Genomic DNA, 19,656 nt, shown 5'->3' on the forward strand with positions numbered 1-19,656 from the left:
CGAAGATAAAAGTGTTCCGATGGCAAGTATCGATGCGATGCCCTTCTTTCCCAACAGTCGTATAATTTTCACAAAAGGCTGGGATATTTGCGCGAAGAATTTCAATTTCGTCAACCGGCGGTGGCTGCATGTTTAATACTTATTCGATATCGGCTTAATATCACATCGTGGTATTAGCATTTTATTAATGTTGGTCACGAGCGAAACGGCGGCTCTTTGTTCGAAACCTTTCGCAAAGAAAATAGTTTTCCGAGTTTGTACTCACGTACTAGCGTTCGTGTTTCATTAAAAAGAATCGCTGCTACGTTCTCGTCGTTAATCGGATTCGTTCGCGATTCCTTTAACCATGCTCGATAAGGAAACTCTGCTTTCGTTGACACGTTTCGAGGGAATGTGTCGTAGCCCGCGAAGGAATTTAACATTCGACGTAAGGATTTCAAGAGCGACGTTCGAAACTCGTAACAAAATAGTATCGATGACACCGAGTAGTGGCATCTTTTAAACTTTCGAAGGTCTTTATACAGGAACGTTCGAGCGTTGGATCGATGGAACTGTATTTTCGGCGCGTTAGGCGTACCAGGATCATTTCTATTATCCTTCGATCCCGTAATAGGCAGATTCAGCTATGGGATCACGTAGTGGCAAGGCTGAAAAGTTGGAAGAGAAGCGTCTCGCGTTTTTTTCCTCCTTTCGCCCCTGAGGAGAGTTTAACGAGACACCACTTTTCATAATTCGAGGAACGAACTCTATCGTTTTTCCGGCGAGGAGCGCGCGTGAGCCTCGATCGATTTTCTTAACCGTCTTTTCTCCCGTGCCTCGAAGCTGCTCTCGGCCGCAAAAGAAAGAAAATAAGGCTGCAATGACAGAAGGTTTCACGGTGGGGCAGACACTGCTGCCTGCCTGCCACGAGCACTTCCAACCTTCTACCCTATAGCCAAAGAGTATCCGGACTGTGAGAAGGACGAGGACGGACGGATGGCAGGTCGGCGTGCGAAAAGAGGATGGAACGGCGAGATGACGAAAAGAGGCAGGGAGAGAGAACGACGGAGAGACATAGCGATGGAAAAAGAGAGAGAAAAAAAGAAAAGAAGCGCGAGGGGAGGAGAAATGGGAAGAAGGGACGAGAGAGGAGGACGGACGAAGACGTAAGTAGGTGGAGTGGTGACGAAAACTGAGAGGGAGAATTGGGAAGGGGACAAGAATCAGAGGAAGGAAGAAGGAATGGGGGGAAAAAAGGGAGAAAAGGATGGAGAGGTTAGGCGGTGTTCTGGTAGACGAGGAAAAAAGAAAAGAATCATGAATAATGCAAGAGTGAAAGCCGGTTGAAACAATTGCTGGGCGTCGCCCTACTCCTGAAATTACATCATCAGATTTTCCGCGAAATTAAAACATTATATATTCCACGGTCTCAGGCTTCTCTCGCTATGGCCACTCGTCTTCTTCTGTCGGACGTTGCGCTTCTCGAGCGGTTCCCTATGACGTGGGCGGACAAAAATCGTCGATCGTACGTACGTTCGCGCGGCCACACCGCGGTAATAGCGCTACGCGAGCCACGCGAAATATCCTAAAAAGAAGTTGCCTCGAGTTACCAACGCCATTCGCCTTATTCCCATCGATTTTCTTCTCCTTTGATCATTTGTTTTAGTATCTTGTATTAACGCGTAAAAGATCAAGGTAATTGCGGCGAGCGAAGACTAAAAAACCTTTGAATCGGCACGTTTAATGCTCGTCGTTACGAATTCGAAGGAGATAATCTTTAAGATAATCGACAGCAACTGGGGAAATTATACATATTTTCACGTTGCAATTGAATGCAATTTACCAAGGAATTCTAAGTAAGTTAAAGATAAGAGTTCTGCTGTAAGTAGCATTATGCTAGATGTTCGTACCGTGCGGTGTCCCGATGCCGGGAGACCGAAAACTTTCTGCAAATATTAAACGATCGACGGCCGGAGGTGTGCAAGTTCGTTAGGCCATTAGAAAGTTTTCCAGCTACGTGGCTCGATTTCCCACTGTTTATCGTTCTCGCGCGCTTAAACGTATCCTTAATTCTTTGCGATTTCAAAATACCCGCTTCGAACTTTAAACGTTTTCAACTTACAGCCTTGACATTCGATGCACCGTTGGACCGGTTTCGCTTGGAAACGAGCTTCGGAAATTCGCTATGTTAAAACGTCGAGTACGAGGATTTTATTTAAAAGCGCCGCTAGAAATTCGTATAAATCCACCAATTGGCTAGTTCGAAAGCTTACCGCGATTATCAGGATGAAAAAGAACGATCGCCGTAAAACTCCTAAACGAATTTCGAACGTGATCGATTATCTCGTTATACGGTGTATCGAGATTCCGTGAATTATGTGTTTACAGTCGCCTGATTTTTATTGGGCCGATATTTATGCACGATATAAAACGCTGCTTATTAATGCAAACAAGTTATTAAAATATCGCGTGATTGCGTTTTATTCGATGACGCATTTTCTTCGAATTTATGCGTTATTTTTCTAGCGGGAAAAATCTAGATCGATCGAAAAGCGAGATCGTTTCCGAGTAATTCAAATGTTTACTATATCGCTGGCACGTTAACAGAGGGTAAGAGTACAAAAATATGATTTACGAGCTATCGAATCTTGCGGTGATTCCCAAACGTTTGCGACGAGCAAACGCTCACAGATTTATGGACCGATCGGCCAGAATTATTATCCGTAATTTGATAGAAATACAACGACGTGCACGGGGCAAACGCTGATCGATTGTTTATAATTAATCGAGCATTTCACTAGTCTCTCTAATCGCGCTATTACGCTATTATTATTGGCGCAGTGTGCGTATTAGGCGAGAACTAGCGGTTGGCTTTATCAACCCACTAAATATTACAATAATAAATCCGTGTGCCTACTTTGTTGCAGCGCGCTCTCAACTTTACTACGAACAGATAGCTTAAAGCTTACAGCGATACGCATATTTGTCGAGAAATTAGATTCGAGTAATTTACTCTGCGCGGTATCGATAATACGCGATGCGAGTAACAAGGCGATGTAAATACGATCGAGAGAGAAGAACAGATACGTAGACTGTTGAGAAATAGAAAATTTCATATACATGGTCGACCTTGCGATTTCGAAAGGCGCTACGGGATGTGTATCGATGGGACTGGGCCTGTACGTATAAAGCGTTCGATATCACCGAGCGGAATACACGAAAATATCGATGGAGATTGATAAAATATTGACACTGCATTAGGGAACGTGCGCGAGAAAAAGGGCGCCGTTACTTCGCTAAACGCTACATCGAACGACGTTGACGTTCGATGTACCGGCGAAAAATAAAGTAAAATCGAACGTTCACCGTAAACATCGGACGAGACGTTTATCCCTAGCTTATACGTCACGCGCAAATCCGTATCGATATTATTTCGCCAGTTTTCTTCGTTTCATTTTTATTAGGAAGCGCTCTATCGTCCGTGTTAGCTCGATCGCGACGTCCACCACTGTCCATTTATTTGCAAATTATGGCCACTAATCTGGCGCTAAAGGGAAGCAAAGTTTTCTAGATGGTCGTGTGGAAGAGCGCGATGGTGCGCGCGCTTGTACAGCCGACTCACACCGACGCGCTCCACCGAATCTCTGTTCCACTCTATGACCCTTGCCCGGTACCTCAATGGTGTTGATTGCTTATCTGAATATGCATAATCGTGGCGATAATGACAGCGCTCGGCCAAACTTCGGATGCGTCGCGCATATGTAACTAGAGAGCAATTCCCTTATGCCGTATCCACCGGATCTGATCGTGGACAATGAAACGGTTCCGGTACCGTTGCCGGCTGTTACGGCCCGTTTAATCGTTTCGAGCAAGATAGCTGGTTCGGTGTCCTTCCTTTTCCTTCCTTTTCCTTCCTTTTCCTTCCCCTTTATTTCCTCCGATTCTCCTTCCGCGTACGAACGCTCGTATCGTCTTTCTTTCTCGCTACTTTTGCTTTTTTAAGTAAGACGAACTTCGTTTCCAGCGTTCGCCGGAGAGTTTCTTATTGAGAGTTCGCAGACACTCGAGAACCGAATCGAAGGATAAGTCGAAATTACAAATTCGAAAGTTTCCCGGTCCTGCATTTCAAGTTCGAGCGGTCTCGAACGTCCTGAACGTTCGTTCGCCGCAGTTCCAAGCGCGTCCGATTCGGAAAAACCGACTGGACGCTATCTCGCGTGTGGGTTGCGGCTAAAGGGACGAACCCGAGAACGTCGATAACCTTGTTTTCGGTGGTTCGCCGAATTTCACATCGACCACGGAGTCTCGACGGTTTCTCAGTTTTACGATATCGCTCTTGAGAAACTAGAGAACGCTCGATCGTTCCCTCTGTTTCTCGGACCCTCCGTTCCTTCACCGAACATAACGCGAATTTTCCAACCAAACGTTTTATTTCGAGAGACGCGTAGCGAGTCAAGCTCGCGTTACAAGATTAGTTCTGTTTTGAATAGGTACGTCCGGTAGTTTTGAAAGAACGTCCCGAGGCTAAGATAGACGTGGCAGAGAACGAGTGGACAAACAGTAGACGTAAACGCCAGAACAGTATCGAACGAGACGTACAAGTCGTTACGCTGGTTTTCCATAGAAATGTTTTCCATAGAAATATCTAGGAGAATGAAATACGCTTATTTTACTTCTTAGTTCTTTGATTCGTTTCATGTTCCCTATAAAAAGAAAAAAAAAAGAAAAAAAAGGAGAAAAAGAAAAAAAGAACTTTCCCAGTTTAAGACTCAAAGTATAAGCTAGCCTTGCAAGGATTCCAAGTTTCAAATGGAGTTCTTACTTTAATTTCGTGGCGGAGACCTACGACGTCGAGATTCTCGATTTCGAATTTACGCGTAAGAATTTATAAGAATCTCGTTCGGAACGAAATTCTTATAGCCACGGCGTAAGATGTAACGTCAAGGCCGGAAAAAGAATATTACCGGATTCTCGTTTGGGACTTTCGGTAGATTTCTCGTCTATAAGTTGCAGTCGCCAGTGATTTAATACGACAGCATCCGAGGGACGAGACGCACGAGGAAAAAAAACTTTTCTTTCTTCTCGTCTTGTCATCTTGTCACCGAGATAAAATTCGATAAAATTTGCTGGCCGTTGCAGAAATCTTTGGACGTTGATCGGTCAACGGAGTTGCGCGACCAACTTTCCTAATTTTGATGAGAATATCTGAAACGTAACGCGATCGTAAATCCGTTACACCAGTAATTTAAATTCCTTTATCTGCGCTGCTTCGACACGATGCGTTCGTTGCGAAGAGATTAAAAGTTTGCCGGAGTAATTTCGATGAAATCTCGCGGGGCAGGCGGCGTCGTCCGATGTCTCCGGCTGCCTGGAACAACGGTTGCCGGTGCACGCGCGTCCATAAATTCTGGAAAATAGTTCGTGTAAATAAGGTTACAGGGTGGAAAAGGAGCAGCATCGTTTAAATACTCGAATTATCTTCTTCCATTGCGAGCGCTCATCTTTTCTTCTCTCGCTGATTCGACAATTCGATCGAGAAGCGTTTCGGGCAAAATTTGCCCCGATAAAACGATAAACTGTACAAAATGTCGAATAATTTAGAACAATTTAAATTCAAACTCTCGTACGTATATCGGGAAATCGAATCGCCTACGAAGAACGATTACGATCGAAATTACGTTCTTCGAATCTTCAAACACAGTGTCCATGCGGAAAGTTCCGCAGCGGTGATTAATAGCGATTAGCATAGATTAGTAGAGGACGATTGGCAGCGTCAATTACCCGATTTCGCGTTCATCGATAACGTCCGTTGTCCGTAAATTATTTACGCGATGGCGGCGTAATTAAAGGGCAATCGCGTAATTGCAGACGCGAAACGAACGCGATCGATCGGCAAGAATCTTATCACCGAGACATTTTTGCGTTCACAGACGATCGAACGGTCGGATTTCTGATGGAAACCGTTCGGACAGGCATCCCCCTTCGAACCAAGTTCTAATAAATTGAAAACGAACGAGGTCCGAACGTGCGGCAGGACCGTCGCGATTTTGTATCGAATATTCCACGTACAAATTCGAAGCGGCGTATTCAAACGATTTTAATAACGTAATCGCGCGTGTGTAAGCGAAATATAAAAACAAACGCGGCAAGATGACAAATATAGAACGCTTTTTGCATCTCATGTTCGTTCCACGTTTCTGCGTCAGCCGAACAGAAATTGACTTTTGTACGTCGGCGATTTTCTGACCTTTGGACGAACGTTGAACGTTGAACGCTGTTCGTTCTACGCGAATACGCGACGTTTAGTTTGCGAAAATTGCGAATCTTTGACTCGAGAAAGTACGAAATGGAAAGAAACGCTTCCGAATATGTAAACCGTAGAGGCAGAAGTAGGTGTAAAGTGCCTGGGAATATTTCTAGCGATATTTATTAAGTAAGAGTACCGAATGAATCGACTACGAGCCTTACGCGCGATCGATAACTGGCGGCAACAAGCGAGATAATTTTCCAAAGTATTTGTCGCGGAAACGAATTAAACGCCAAGGACGCCAGGACTCGCTAAACGCGGCACTTTTTCGACCGCGTTAACCGTGTTTTACGTTTTACTCGGTTTTAATAGAAATTAAATTACCCTTCGACTTTGCTGTAACGCGATTTACACGGCGCAAACCTTTTATTTCCTTATATATTCGAAATAATACAACAACTACTTAATTTAATTAGGTCGCTGGAATATTAGAAAATGTATCTTGTTAATGGCACTCAGCGCCCTTTGTAACTGCCCTAGCAAGCATTATAACGATCTTGCCGAATTAATTGCTTCGAGATCAAACATTTTCGCGCGAACGAGCGAACAAATGCGCGTTTTCTTTGCGCGTAAAGGCCAGGCCTCGGTCGGATTACTTTGGCGCAGCTTCGTATCGTCAAAGCGAACGAATCGCATCGACAAATAGCCATTCGCGATTCTTAGAAATAACGTAAACGACGAATCATCGTGCCGATTCCTCGTATACGGTTCGCGAGTCCGATCTCGCTTCGACGATTCTCACGTACAATATCGAAATTCTTTTACCTTACTTCGTTACTTCACTACGCAATTACCCGCTTCGTTGATCGACGCGTTTCGAATCTTTTCTAACATCTGATTCCGATATCTATACCTATGAGTTCTATAGCGAATTCGCCGTGACAAACCGTTAGACGTAATTACAAGAACACAGAGAGGACGAGGCAGGTGGACGAACGTATTTCCTGCGATAATGGTATCGTTATCGAAACTCGAGGCACGCACCGCAGTTTCGTTCGTTCGATAGTTTGGTAATAAAATTACGATATTTCGTAATAAAATTACACAGCGAACCAATTATCCGAAAAATTTGAAGCTTTAACGGATAATCGACGAGACGGTTTACCCATATTTCCACGCTGAATCGCGAAACATTGGAAAAGAATCGCGATTCATCCTCAGGTTGATAACGTACGCGCAAATAACTCCATTATTTATGCATTTCTTTCGTCATTTGGTGAAAAAACTTCTGAAAAAGTGCTTCGAAGAAATCACGACCTACGTAAGCGTTTACCTACGTACATTCGCGCAACTTGGAGCGATCGTTGTTATTAGCACGGTTGGCGGCTGCGATATTTGCTCGCGTATTGTTATCAGTTGCATAATACGATATTTCTTTTCCACTTTTCGTGAGAACCATTTCGGATTTATATTTGGCCATTTCCTATTATATTAGGATAATTCACGGCCGTCCAGACCAGACGCGTCTCGTGTATCTTTGGTCCAACGTTCTTTCCTTCTTCGTGTTTATTATATCCGACGTATTCTCGCGAAAAACAAGCAACGTTATTTTTCTGGCAAAAAATCATCACGCAACAGAGCTACTTATCCATTAACGGGCACGTGTCGTCGCAATTCTCAGAAGGTGTGGACTGCGTTTACCTTTCGTTTCGTCCCGTCCCGTTCCCTTCCATGCCGGTGGTTCTGTCGCGTCGTTCCGCCGTTCCTCGTCTCGTCCGAGTCCACGCGACCCTCCGCGGAAGCCGAAGCAGGACAGCCGCCGGCAACGGCAGCGGAGGTGCGAGAAAGACGACTAAAACCGATCCGACGAATTCGGAGGCTGGGCAAACGGCCGGGTATAAAACACTTGATCGACGCCGAAGCCAGCATCAGTCACGCTTAACTTCGTTTTCCTGCACCACACCAGCTGCAAACATGAAGGTAAGCGACACTTTTTCCTTTTCTCGCCTCTTCTCCCACGCTCTGTCCTCGCCTCGGCCTCTCCCCATTTCCTCTTCTTCAGTTTTTCCATATCTTTCTTTCCTTTTCGCTTTTCCTTCGGTTTTTGCATCGGGTCTTGCGCTTTGTACCACAGCTTGCTCCAATCTCTATGGCACTCGATCGACCTTGCTTCTCTCGTTCAAACGTAAATCTAGCGCCTGTTTTTGCGCTGCAAGCCGACTCGTTCTCGCGACGTATTCTCACGTTCGCGTAAGTTTAAAAGTCGAATCATTGGACGAACAGAGGTGCCGGAAAATATACCTTTACGTCGGAAAATTACCGACGTAATTCGAATACCTCGGAGGATCGTCCGGGGCGATTAACGCCGTGCAAAACCATTTAACGCCGTGAACGTCTTTCGCGACTTAATTGCGAGTTATCACGCCGGAAGAAGATCGTCAGGCCATAAACAGGCTACACAGGTACGTTTAATTTGAAAAAACGCGTTCGCTTGAATTCGCAACACGCGCCACAGCGAACCCGCCCTCCGTTCGTTTCGCAGAAAATTCACGCGTGTCCCATAAGGGAACACGTAAGGGAAATAAGCGGTGCCGCTGATAATAATATTTTCCGCTGAGCGACCAAGGCCGTCGGGACGACTATCGTTCGCGCGCAACACTTTCTACTGAAATTTTAGCTCGAGCAATCGAAATCGGTCGGAGCATCGAGCGACGAACAGATTCGGATATGACGGACGTTGCGAAATCGCTTATACTCTCTTGTCGATTCAGAAGTAATTCGACGTTCGAGCAGATCAGCTGTGAACAGCGTCGATGAAAATTTGCCGAACGTATCTCTGGTTTGCAGCGTGGAACGGAATAACCGTGGAACAACGGTGGTTCCGAGGAACCGAACCTCGAACCGTAGCTGGGAATCGCGATGGTTCGGTCGGCGGTATTCGTTTGCACGCGTATCTGTCCCACGCTCGTACGAAATTAACCGAGAACACGGCCGGCCTTTTTTCAACCGGCAAAGATTTTATTTCGTCGACCGTTCTAGCTTGACTAGCGCAGCCAAGCCTTCGTTTCCGGCCATGGCCTTTTATTTGCTTCGTTCTTCGTGAAGTTTGCTCAAACATCGACGCCGTTAGTCTCTCCATAGTTGCATAGATCGGATCGCAGCGCAGTGGAAAAATGCCCGTTGACATTCGTCTAAATCGGATCATCGTTTCGCCGGAATACTTTAATCCGGGGAAAGCCGCACGTTTCTATTCACCCTCGTTGATCGATCTTTCTAATCCTCTTCGGCGAATAGATAGGAAAATCGCACTTTCAATTTCAATTTCTCCCGCCGATTTATCGATGAAAATCGGATTGGACGCGTCGCGAGATGGCCAGCGGACAATGGCAAATGAATTTCGCACGCGTTCACCGCCATCTTTTCCAAGCGATACGAGAAAGAACAGGAAAATCTCTGGTCGCGTGCAACAACATGTCTGCGGTAACCGCTACGGGTACGATCGAGCAGCCTGATAAGAAACTGGATTCGAGCTGATCGAACGCGATTCGCCCGCCATTTTCGTTCTATCGCCGTTCGTTCGATCTTCGACGCTCGTGGTTTTAATCTACGTCTAATTAGAGGACTTTACGCGCAGCTCGTTAATCGTCGGGAATTAACGCGCGCCGTTTCATCGGATATACGATTTCGCCGCTTTGACGGCGTGTCCCTCGCATCGGCGTTTTAATCAACCACGAGGTTAATCGCGCGACTATTTAAAAACCATCGATTAGTCCGGGATAGATTCAGCGGCGGTATCCGGTCATCGTGATTCAGCGGTATCGCGCGAAAGAGGATATTTGCATTCGTTATGGTCGGATCGATGTATCGTTGTTAGAGATTTCGTAGAATTTAATTTGCGAACGACGAATATCGCTTAACGTTTTGACAGTTTGACTCGTCGGATTACCTTCCGCGATCCATTTACATTTATCGTTGTCAAAAGTTATCCGCGTTCGATTGCCAAGTACGGAGCACGGTTTCCGTCGCAGTTGGTAACAAAATTTTGTTCATCGAACGGCAGTCCGCTGTCCACGAAAAACGAGCAAAGAACCGAGGTGAAATTTATTCGTGAGAGTGAAAGGCGTTAGGAAGCATTCCTCGATGGTGCGATTGCGTCATGGGATTTATGTACTTACGTGTGCCGCTTACGACGACGACGACGACAACGACAACGACGACTACGACAACGACGACAACGACGACTACGACAACGACGACTACGACAACGACGACTACGACAACGACGACTACGACAACGACGACTACGACAACGACGACTACGACAACGACGACTACGACAACGACGACTACGACAACGACGACTATGACAACGACGACTACGACAACGACGACTACGACAACGACGACTACGACAACGACGACTACGACAACGACGACTACGACAACGACGACTACGACAACGACGACTACGACAACGACGACTACGACAACGACGACACGGCGCGACGGTGACACCAATTCCGTAATTATCGACATTACGCTGTTTAGAGAGCGGCGCTCGGTGTACGAGCATTCGCAATCGTGCCTCGGACTATTTTAGTCGAGCGACAGGACTCGCGAACTCTACTCTTCTTCCTCTTTGTCGTACAAGCAGGTTTTTACCAAAACCTTCGTAAGGATAAAACGATCGACGAAAGCGGTTGGAACGAAAAATAGCGCGGTAGCTGCATCGTCGATGCTTTCTTTTCGTGGAAAAGGCGCGAGAAAGAATTGGGTAATTTTTTTAACCGGTGCTTTTAATCTTGCCGCTGTGTCTGGAAAATTTAGCGGTACGAGAAGAATCCTTCTTTCGCGATAACAGCCCTTCGACGATAATGGCGTAAAATGTACTCGCCAGGGCACGTTTACCCTACCGAAAGACGTTTCTTCGTAACGTTGTAACCAATCGTCGACTACGATTTCGTTAACTAACCAACGTTCGATTTAACCATCCTTGTCCTTGACGCCGTTACGACTACGTTACGCACGAATAACAATTTCCGTGGATTAACGTTCGGTCCCGAGCGCGGTGCATTCGCGCTGTATCGTTAAGCGAGCGGTATTCGTCTTTTTCTCATCTCCTTCACCTTGGCCCGTTTCGAAGACGACGGATCGGTCAGCGGTAAGAAATTGACGAGCGAAATCCGGTCCGTGCAAACACGCTGCTATACGCGTCTTTACGAGCCTCTCGAGTCAGCGAAAGTACGAAAGACGAACGTTTCGTACAGACTGGGTTACGAAACAGCGAGTTTTCCTCTTTGTTGGCGATTACTCGTTACAGGCATCGGCAAGCATTTAGCAAGAAGGGAAATTTCAACGTTGCCGAACGAAATCCGCGTGTCCGACGATTAAAGAAAATTGAACGAACGACGAAAATTCTTCCGCCAAGTTGTAGTCGCAAACGATCCGAGTTATCCTCGAAACAGCTTTGCTCGGCCGAAGAATGCGCGTCGATCGTTAGCACCGGTGCACGCGTAGGTACGGAAACGATTGCGCAGGATTTATGGAAAATCGCGAGTCGGAACGGGCAAGGACGACTTGTTGTCGCGCGGTTAGCAGCTACAACGGCACGGCACGGCACGGCACGGTCGGGTGTGCGCGTTATTCGTGCATCTGGAGCGTAGAAAGCGGGATGCTCGATCAGGGCTCGTGTCGCTTGCGATCCGTTTAACCGTGAATCGTCGTTGCGTAATCCGGTCTCGCGTTGGGTCAAGCGCACGAACAACGAGCAGAGATCGCTACGACTAAGCAGCGGTTGTCAGCCGAGTCTAGATTTTGCGTTGTACTTAGACTTCGCTTGCCTCGGGTATACGCGCCGAGTCTTGGTCCGCGCGTTCCTCGTACCGAGCAAATTTCCGTCGAGCGCGGATCCAAGTCGGGTTAAATCTAGATCGGATCTCGGTTACATCGATGGAATATTAAATTTCGACATTATCAAGGTGGCCGGGAAATAGCAAGCCAGATTTCGTGTCGGCCGCGTCGCTTCCGAGATCTACTTAGCCAGGATCGCGTTACTAGTCGCGTCCTATCCATTGTCCACGATCAGATTCACGATCATCTTCTATTCTGTTACGCGCTACTCGACCTTTCGTCCGACTTATCTGGCCAACCTCGCTCACCTATCGTCTGTTTATACAGCGCGTCGCGACGAACGATCTCTTTAACCCCTTCCATTTTGTCACGCGCAGGCGTAAGTACGCATTTTTGAAAGAGCCGAACCGGTTCTCGTTGCACGCCAACCACTTGCTTGTGTTTCTCTCTGTCTCTCTGCCTCTCTCTCTCTCTCTCTCTCCCTCTTCCTCCCTCCCTCTCTCTTTTACTTTTCGTGCCTCGAATAAAAGACGTTTCGTCGCTGCAAGCGACAAACTCGACGCAGCTAAATTATCCCGTCTCTAGGCCGATCTCGGTGTACGTATTTTTTTAGCCCAAGTACGTTCGATCTCCAGGTTCTTACACATCTACGTCCAAGTCGAAGCTCGTACGACGCTCCGATAATAAACTTTACGAGCGTTTCTAATCCGAGAGGTAGCGCAGCTCGACTTCTCGATCAAAGTTCGAACGGGTTGTATTTAAAAGTCGTTGGATGTCACCGAATCGCGTAATCTGTTTTGACGCGATAGTTACCCGACAAGTTTCAGCTTCTCGACAAAGTAGCGGGAAAGTTTCGAGAACGTAACAACAGGCTACGAAGTAAAATATCGTTGAAACGTATCACAGCCAACTAGCTGCATCGGATCGTCGTCGCTGTAGAACGGGTAACTCGCGAAAGTCTCGAGAACGACGTAATCCCTCGATGCTCTTGATACCCATCGCAGTGTCGTGTCGTGCAGCACGATAACGGTTTTTCAAAGTCGCTGGAGTTTTTGTTATTAGCCAACAGGCTAACAGCTTCAGCCGCGAGAAAACACGAAGGACGATGGGGAGGAAAATGGGTGGTGAAGGGTTGGTGCTCGGTATCACGGCGTTACGTCGCTTTATCACGTACAATGCCACTTTATAAAAGACTCGCGCTTTTCTGTCCGGCTTTCGTATGCAGGTCGCGGTTGTTTTCCTGGCCATGTTGGTCTGCGTCCTGGCAGAGAAGTACACGACGAAATACGACAACATCGACTTGGATTCGATCCTCAACAGCGATCGTCTACTCAACAACTACGTAAACTGCCTGCTGGACGCCGGAAACTGTACACCCGACGGCAAGGAGCTTAAACGTGAGTCGATCCTTTAACGTTAACTTTAACTTTTAACGCCACCACCTACGCCTGGCCACCGTGCCGCCCTCCTTCGTCTCCAATTACATCGGCCGATCGGCGCACTGTCCTACGAGCGAAACAACCGTTTCCTCGCGAATCTTCCTCTCGAATCGGAGAACGTGAGGCGACGATTAAGCCGCGCAGAGAGTTATCTCTGGCTTTTCATTTTGCCGGAAACTATAAACCAGGTAGATGTAATTGCACGACGATGGAACGATACCGGTACCGATCGCATACGTTTGTCGTCAATGACAGACATAAACTCTACAGTTTACGAACACGAAATACGTGGAACCGTCAGTGAAATAACGGAAAATGCGGGAATAAGAGGAAGCAGGGATCGGTACACGGGACGAACGAAAAGGAAGATTTTCGTAAGAACGTAGCGTCGTGCCGCGATATAAATTGCAGACGAAAGTAGCAGGCAAACGTCTCGGCGTATTTTTCTATTTCACAGATCTCTGCCTTAACCCGACTATCCTTTCCCTCGGCGCGGCTTGTTTTATCGCGCAGACTCTAACGTTCCCCGTTACTTGGTCTTAGGGGACCTCTTGCCTCGAAATCCAATAAGCAACGCCCTCTACTTCCTATTTCTCCTGGTTGTTTTCGTTTCTCGTTTTCTTCTCATTGCCGTCCTGGCGGTCGCGCACCAACGAAACGTGCAGCTACTCGCGCGTCCGCCGTCTCTTCCGGTTTCCTCGTAGGCTTCCGTAGCCGAACGCCGCCGTTCCCGAATGCCGTCGATGGAAAGTTTGCGGGGCTGGCCGCGTTACCCATGTAATCGCCACCTATCTTTATTTCCTAGAAGAGATTCCTCTTGGAAATTAAAGTTGCGCGCAAAGGACAAAGTAGTTTGCGCTCTCGTTTCGAAACGACGTACAAACACGCGTTACGTCGCTCAAAACGTCAAGACTCGACACGGGAGGAGAAAGAGGCAAGATACGGTCGGTCGCGCGCATCTCTCCTTCGTTTTCCGTTCCATTATTATTTTCCGCGCTTTTCTTTTTACCGCGTCCGTTCGAATTAATCACGCACGCGGTCGTAACAATTCACGGAAATGTATCTCGCGGAAAGCGTGGAAAACGGCCGACTCGTGGCACGGTACGAACGGTACGATTCGGTTGCACGAATATCCGGAATCCGATCGTTTCTGATCGACTTCTAGCCGATTTGACCGCGTTTCCAATCGTTGTTTTCGAATTCGTTTCGCATTAACTGGTGCAATCGAATCTGCCGCTCGTCAGAGACGAAACGCCAGTTCGGATTAAATGTGATCGCGGACCGATGTTCGTTCGCGCCTCGAATAACATCCGGTTGTCGTCGGTGGACCACGCGCGACATTACCGCCCGTGAAAACGTTGGCAAGCCAGCCTCGCGGCTTTTAATCTTTCCACGTAATCCCGAGATAATCCGAAAGAACGATCGCTCCACCGATAAATATTCCATATCGATGGCGATTCGCCGTTCCGGCTTGCCGCCTAGGCGAAATAATTTTCCATTCGATCGAGATACTTGGGGTAAACGAGCTGCCGCTGTAACGCGCCCTATCGCGTAGCAAGACGGAACGCCGACTATCCGTTTAACAGTCGCTCTTTCTCCGTTTAACGGCGGCGAGTCGTTTCTCTTGCAACGACGTACGATAAGCTTTTTATTGGAGACGCGAAAGCGATGTACTCTGCCGGCGTGTTTCACCGACCCTTTGCTCGACTGTTTTTTTTCTTTTCTTTCTGCTCGTATGATAAATTATGCCGATAAATATATCGGGGAGAAAGGTCGGGGAATCGAGGCGCGAGAAGAGGGAGGAAATTTTCACGAGGTATTTGGATTAAAAAGCGGCGGCAACCAACAGGTTGCGATGCGCCGATAAGACCTCGAACGGTTCCCAGCCGGAGTCACCGGTTCCGGTCTTTGCATCTATGTACATACGCAACGGCTTCGTTAGAAAGTCGCCGTCGATCCCGTTGTCCGTCGATTTCGATAAAAGCGTTATCCCGGAGCGAACGCGAGATTCCGAGAGCCTGGCAGATCGTTGGAGCCTACGCTCCGCAGAGTTTCGACGCGAACAAAGTATATTTTTCGAACGAAACGGCGACGAACGATTCGTTTGCTGGACGAATTCGTAATCCCGGTATCGCGGACGTGTTTCACGGGAAACGCGTCGTCGATCCCTCGCGTCGACAGGGTGCTTCGCCTAAACGTCAATACGTATCGGTCCATCGAGACGGATTTCCCTCGTTCCGTTTTATTTTCTCCCTTACCGTGGAGCGTAGCGGATCGCGAGGGCCAAACGGACGGTGCTTTATCAGGCTGACGTACTTCTTGTCTCGGGAAATTCACGAACGATGAGCGCGCGTCGGTCTTCGGAGCAGCTGGCGTAAACGATGCCCGGGGAAAAGCGTCACGAGCCGATACGAGGGCCGCTTTTATATTCGTAGGAATAACGTACGTTACGAAGGTACCGATCGACGTACCGATCGAGAACGCCATATGGAAAAAATTATATCGAGACCCAGCCACCTTTTCTTCGCCAGCCGACTCTGCTGTCTGCCAGGGCAGCTCGGTCAAAGTCCGTCGAACGGCCGCCTTCTACGACTGTAATTCTTTCTTTCGTAACGCGTATTTCCTCGTTCGATAAGCTAATAATCTACGATTCAACGACTCTTTGCGATATCGTTACTCCTTCAGCCTTGACAAAAGCAGCGGAATCGTAACGAGTACACGGAAGGAAAACAGAATACTCCGTGGACTTTTTGCGCGAAAAATAACACGTATGTCGTACTTGTTAAAAGTTCCACTCGAGGGAAAGACGGAGGCGCAAAGAGGTCTTGGATGTAAAGTTTCGTAGACGCGTAAAGTACCGTGAGGTCAGCTTGGCACCGCTAAATTTTCAAGCAACGTCCCAAGCAACGTTCTTCCGTTAACGTTTCCGTTGGCAAACGTTGGTAACGGAGATAGTCGTCGAAAGTTTACGAAAGAGATCGCGCGAAAGATCAGCTCGGTTTTGCTTTAATTCGCTGGAAAGTTCGTTACGTGTATGGTCGCGGTATGGAATATCTTCGTCTCGTTTTCAAGGCGTTTTCAAGGCGTTTTCAAGGCGTTTCCAAGGCGTTTTCAAGGCACCTGCTTTCCTGTGTCCCCGAGTTTGTTTCCCCGAGGAACCGTCGTTCAAGAGGAAAAAAAGGGGACGGTAATCTTACTCTCGTTGGTATAAATAAGAACGCAGCTCGCAACCCGTTTAAAAGCACTTGCTTCTATTTTAGCAATGGGACTCGTCTTTACGTTCGCGTATTTTTCCACGATTTTCACATCGTCGAATCTCCTAATTACGCCATCGTCGGTCAACGATCGTGCGGAAATTCCTTATCCGGCGAAAACTTGCGCCGTGCTCTATCTCGACGAACGGAACAGCGAAAGTTGAAAAAGTCGTCGCTACGAGAGTTTGCCGATTACCTCTGTTCTAGAGTCGCAAGGATGCGCGTTATCAGGCCTTGTCGTTCCAACTAGCGATCGCAACCAACTAGCCAGACAGGCTGAACCGAAAAAGTTTGAACGAAAGGGCAGGTTCGGTGACAGGGGCGTGGAATAAATAGAAAATGGGCCAAGCACGAGCAAACTTTCGCCACGCGTAATCGAATTGTTCGTGTGATTTCAGAGTCCCTGCCGGATGCTTTGGCGAACAATTGCGATAAGTGCAGCGAAAAGCAGAGAGAGGGCAGCGAGAAGGTGATCCGATTCCTGATCAACAAGGTACGTTCACCGTCAGCCGCTAATCGAACGCAAACGCACCGGTCATCTGTCGCAGATGAGACACAGAGACGCGATATCGATTTGTCCTCGCTTCCGGATGTCGTAGAACCGGTTTCCCGTTCACCGAACGCCACAGTTTCGATCCTCGTATCCTCTATCCTGCGGGGATCTTGCGTTTCTTCGACCGATAATCGTTAACCCAGGCTCCGATTTTTCCGATTTTTCTTTTTTAAGCCGGTTAATTCGCTCCGCGTCCAACTTGGTCGCGTTCCATCGACCCCGAACTTTGCCCCCTTTGTGTCCATCTTGCTTCTTTCGTCGGTTCTCCGTGCATTTTTCCGCCGGTAACGTCGATACGATATCGTAATGGTGGGCGCTGTGCGCGTGATCGGGAATGGGCGGAGGCGGATGAGTCGCGGATGTCGAAGGGAGAGTACAGCCGAGTAAGTTGCGAATCTCTCGTTGTCGACACTCTAATTATAGTTGGTCGCGAATGTTTAAAGAGTTGGTAGAAGGTGAGAAAGGAGCAGAGACTTTCGAAGAAAATATTTTCGGTCGAGCGGGAATTTAATTCTCGCGGCCTTATCTTTGTCGCTGACTTTTAATCCGACTTGCGAATGCCGTTCTTGTTTTTACGCTTCGTTAACAGAGTCTCGCGATCGATTAATTTCGCTAGAGATAGAAGACGAATAGAAAAAGCAGCACGGTCGACGTACTTGAAAAATCACCATGTCACGGTTACGCGTCCTCTATCCTTGTCCCTTTTGTCACGGCGGATGTATAGCGCGGGGCGCTCCTCTTTCACCGCCTGCCGTTCCGTGTAACGTAACGCGCGCACTTCCGGTCGCTGAAATTACGCAGCTCCGAAATTGCAGAAACTCGACGTTCGTCGTTAAACGGAACTAATTAATTTTCGAACGAAACGATCTCGATGTTTGTGTTTCAGCGACCACAGCTCTGGGAACGGCTGTCGAAGAAGTACGACCCGACTGGCGAGTACAAGCTGAAATTCCAGGATCAGGCGCAACAACGTGGAATCGAATTACACTAAGCGGTTCGCGATGTAGAAGACGTCCAAGTAGCCTTCGAAGACGATTCGTCGACACCTCCATTGATAAATCGGCTACGTCGTTTCTTAAATTCTGTACTCGGTTAAAAGATTGCAAAATAAACGTTGCATTTGCGTAGAATCAGAAGAGAAAAAGCGAGCAGCCTGCGAGTAGAGGAATACCTTTCCACGCGAAAGCACGGCGAGTCCGATTCGTTGGTAGCCGCGAGACGAACGAGAAAACCCGAAGAGAGTGCGAATCTCGGAGGATTTGTTCGTTTGGTTGAAAAGACAAGCGCTTGGAAAACAAAGGAGAATTCGCCAGGCACGTCGCGCTTTTACGCAGCTCGCGCCTTTCGCATCGTTCCTCCCGTTTCAACCCCATTCCCTTCCATTCCCCACGCGGTTCTGTCACGACCGATTGTTTCGCGTTCGAAATAATCAAGCCGCTTTCACGGTCGGCGAACGAAACGTAAACCGGCGGATTTAACGCGAAATTGGAAAAAAATTTATCCGATCGAGCCGATCCAACGGAGATTCGTACGCGGTCTACGCGCTGTACGCGCTCGCTCCTTTTGCCGTTCACACGAAAGTTTTCACGAAACCGTAGGCGCCTGCCACGTTCCTTCTCGTTATCGAGAATTTCGTCGTTTTCCCCTCTTTTTCTCCGCCGTTCCAACATCGAATCGCGATTTTTCCACGAGACAACGACGGCCAACCGACGCTAACTTGGCCGCGAGTCGTAAACGCTCCGGCAACTTTACAATCGTCCGTGGAACTGGTCTGTAGAGGGAAAAGTGGGACGCGGCATCTCCACTTCCGTATGCACGAGACGAGCGACTCGTTTCTTCCAGATTCCGTCGCAATTTCGTTTCGAGTATGCGCGTCGTCCGTCCATTGCGCGTGTCGCGCGAAAGCATCTTGGTCGAAAGACGTCGACTGAAATAGGAGGACGTCGCGTCCTACGCAAAGTACGTAGTAGTATATTTTGACGTTTCGGTTTTATTAAGCAATAAACTCGGTAACAATACACACCTTATACGTTACACCGAGGTAAATCGCATAGAACGTAGATATACATTTTTCCAACGAATTACTTTATCGCTTAGTTTAACGTCGAACAACGATCGTTTATCTTGTCATTCGGCCCATAAAGCAACATCGATTTTCGACGTTCGTCGTCGATTTTTCCTTGGCGGAACCGGACGACCAGGCCTTCCGTTCCCGACCAAAGTTTCGTTCCGATCGCACACCTGGCCCCACCTACGTCCTTGTACGTTTAGTCGGAAGACGACACACGCTCGAGTGGTTCTTCGATAGTCGTGAAATTCCTGCGTCTTTTTGTC

General features: G+C 47.8%; 1 protein-coding gene across 1 annotated transcript; it reads left to right on the forward strand.

Annotated features, from left to right (window-relative positions):
* Positions 1-8,047: 8,047 nt before the first annotated feature.
* Positions 8,048-18,452, forward strand: LOC117159411 (ejaculatory bulb-specific protein 3-like). Its single transcript, XM_033339226.2, has 4 exons — positions 8,048-8,206; positions 13,302-13,473; positions 17,168-17,262; positions 18,209-18,452. The coding sequence occupies exons 1-4, from the start codon at positions 8,201-8,203 to the stop codon at positions 18,311-18,313; spliced, it is 378 nt and encodes a 125-aa protein (XP_033195117.2). The 5' UTR covers positions 8,048-8,200; the 3' UTR covers positions 18,314-18,452.
* Positions 18,453-19,656: the final 1,204 nt, after the last annotated feature.

Source organism: Bombus vancouverensis, chromosome 1, assembly GCF_051014615.1.
Source record: "Bombus vancouverensis nearcticus chromosome 1, iyBomVanc1_principal, whole genome shotgun sequence".
Classification (NCBI taxonomy): domain Eukaryota; kingdom Metazoa; phylum Arthropoda; class Insecta; order Hymenoptera; family Apidae; genus Bombus; species Bombus vancouverensis.

Coding starts and splice junctions, on each gene's coding strand:
- LOC117159411 (XM_033339226.2), top strand. Junction 13,474..17,167: donor CGACGGCAAGGAGCTTAAAC/GTGAGTCGATCC, acceptor GTGTGATTTCAG/AGTCCCTGCCGGATGCTTTG. Junction 17,263..18,208: donor TCCGATTCCTGATCAACAAG/GTACGTTCACCG, acceptor TTTGTGTTTCAG/CGACCACAGCTCTGGGAACG.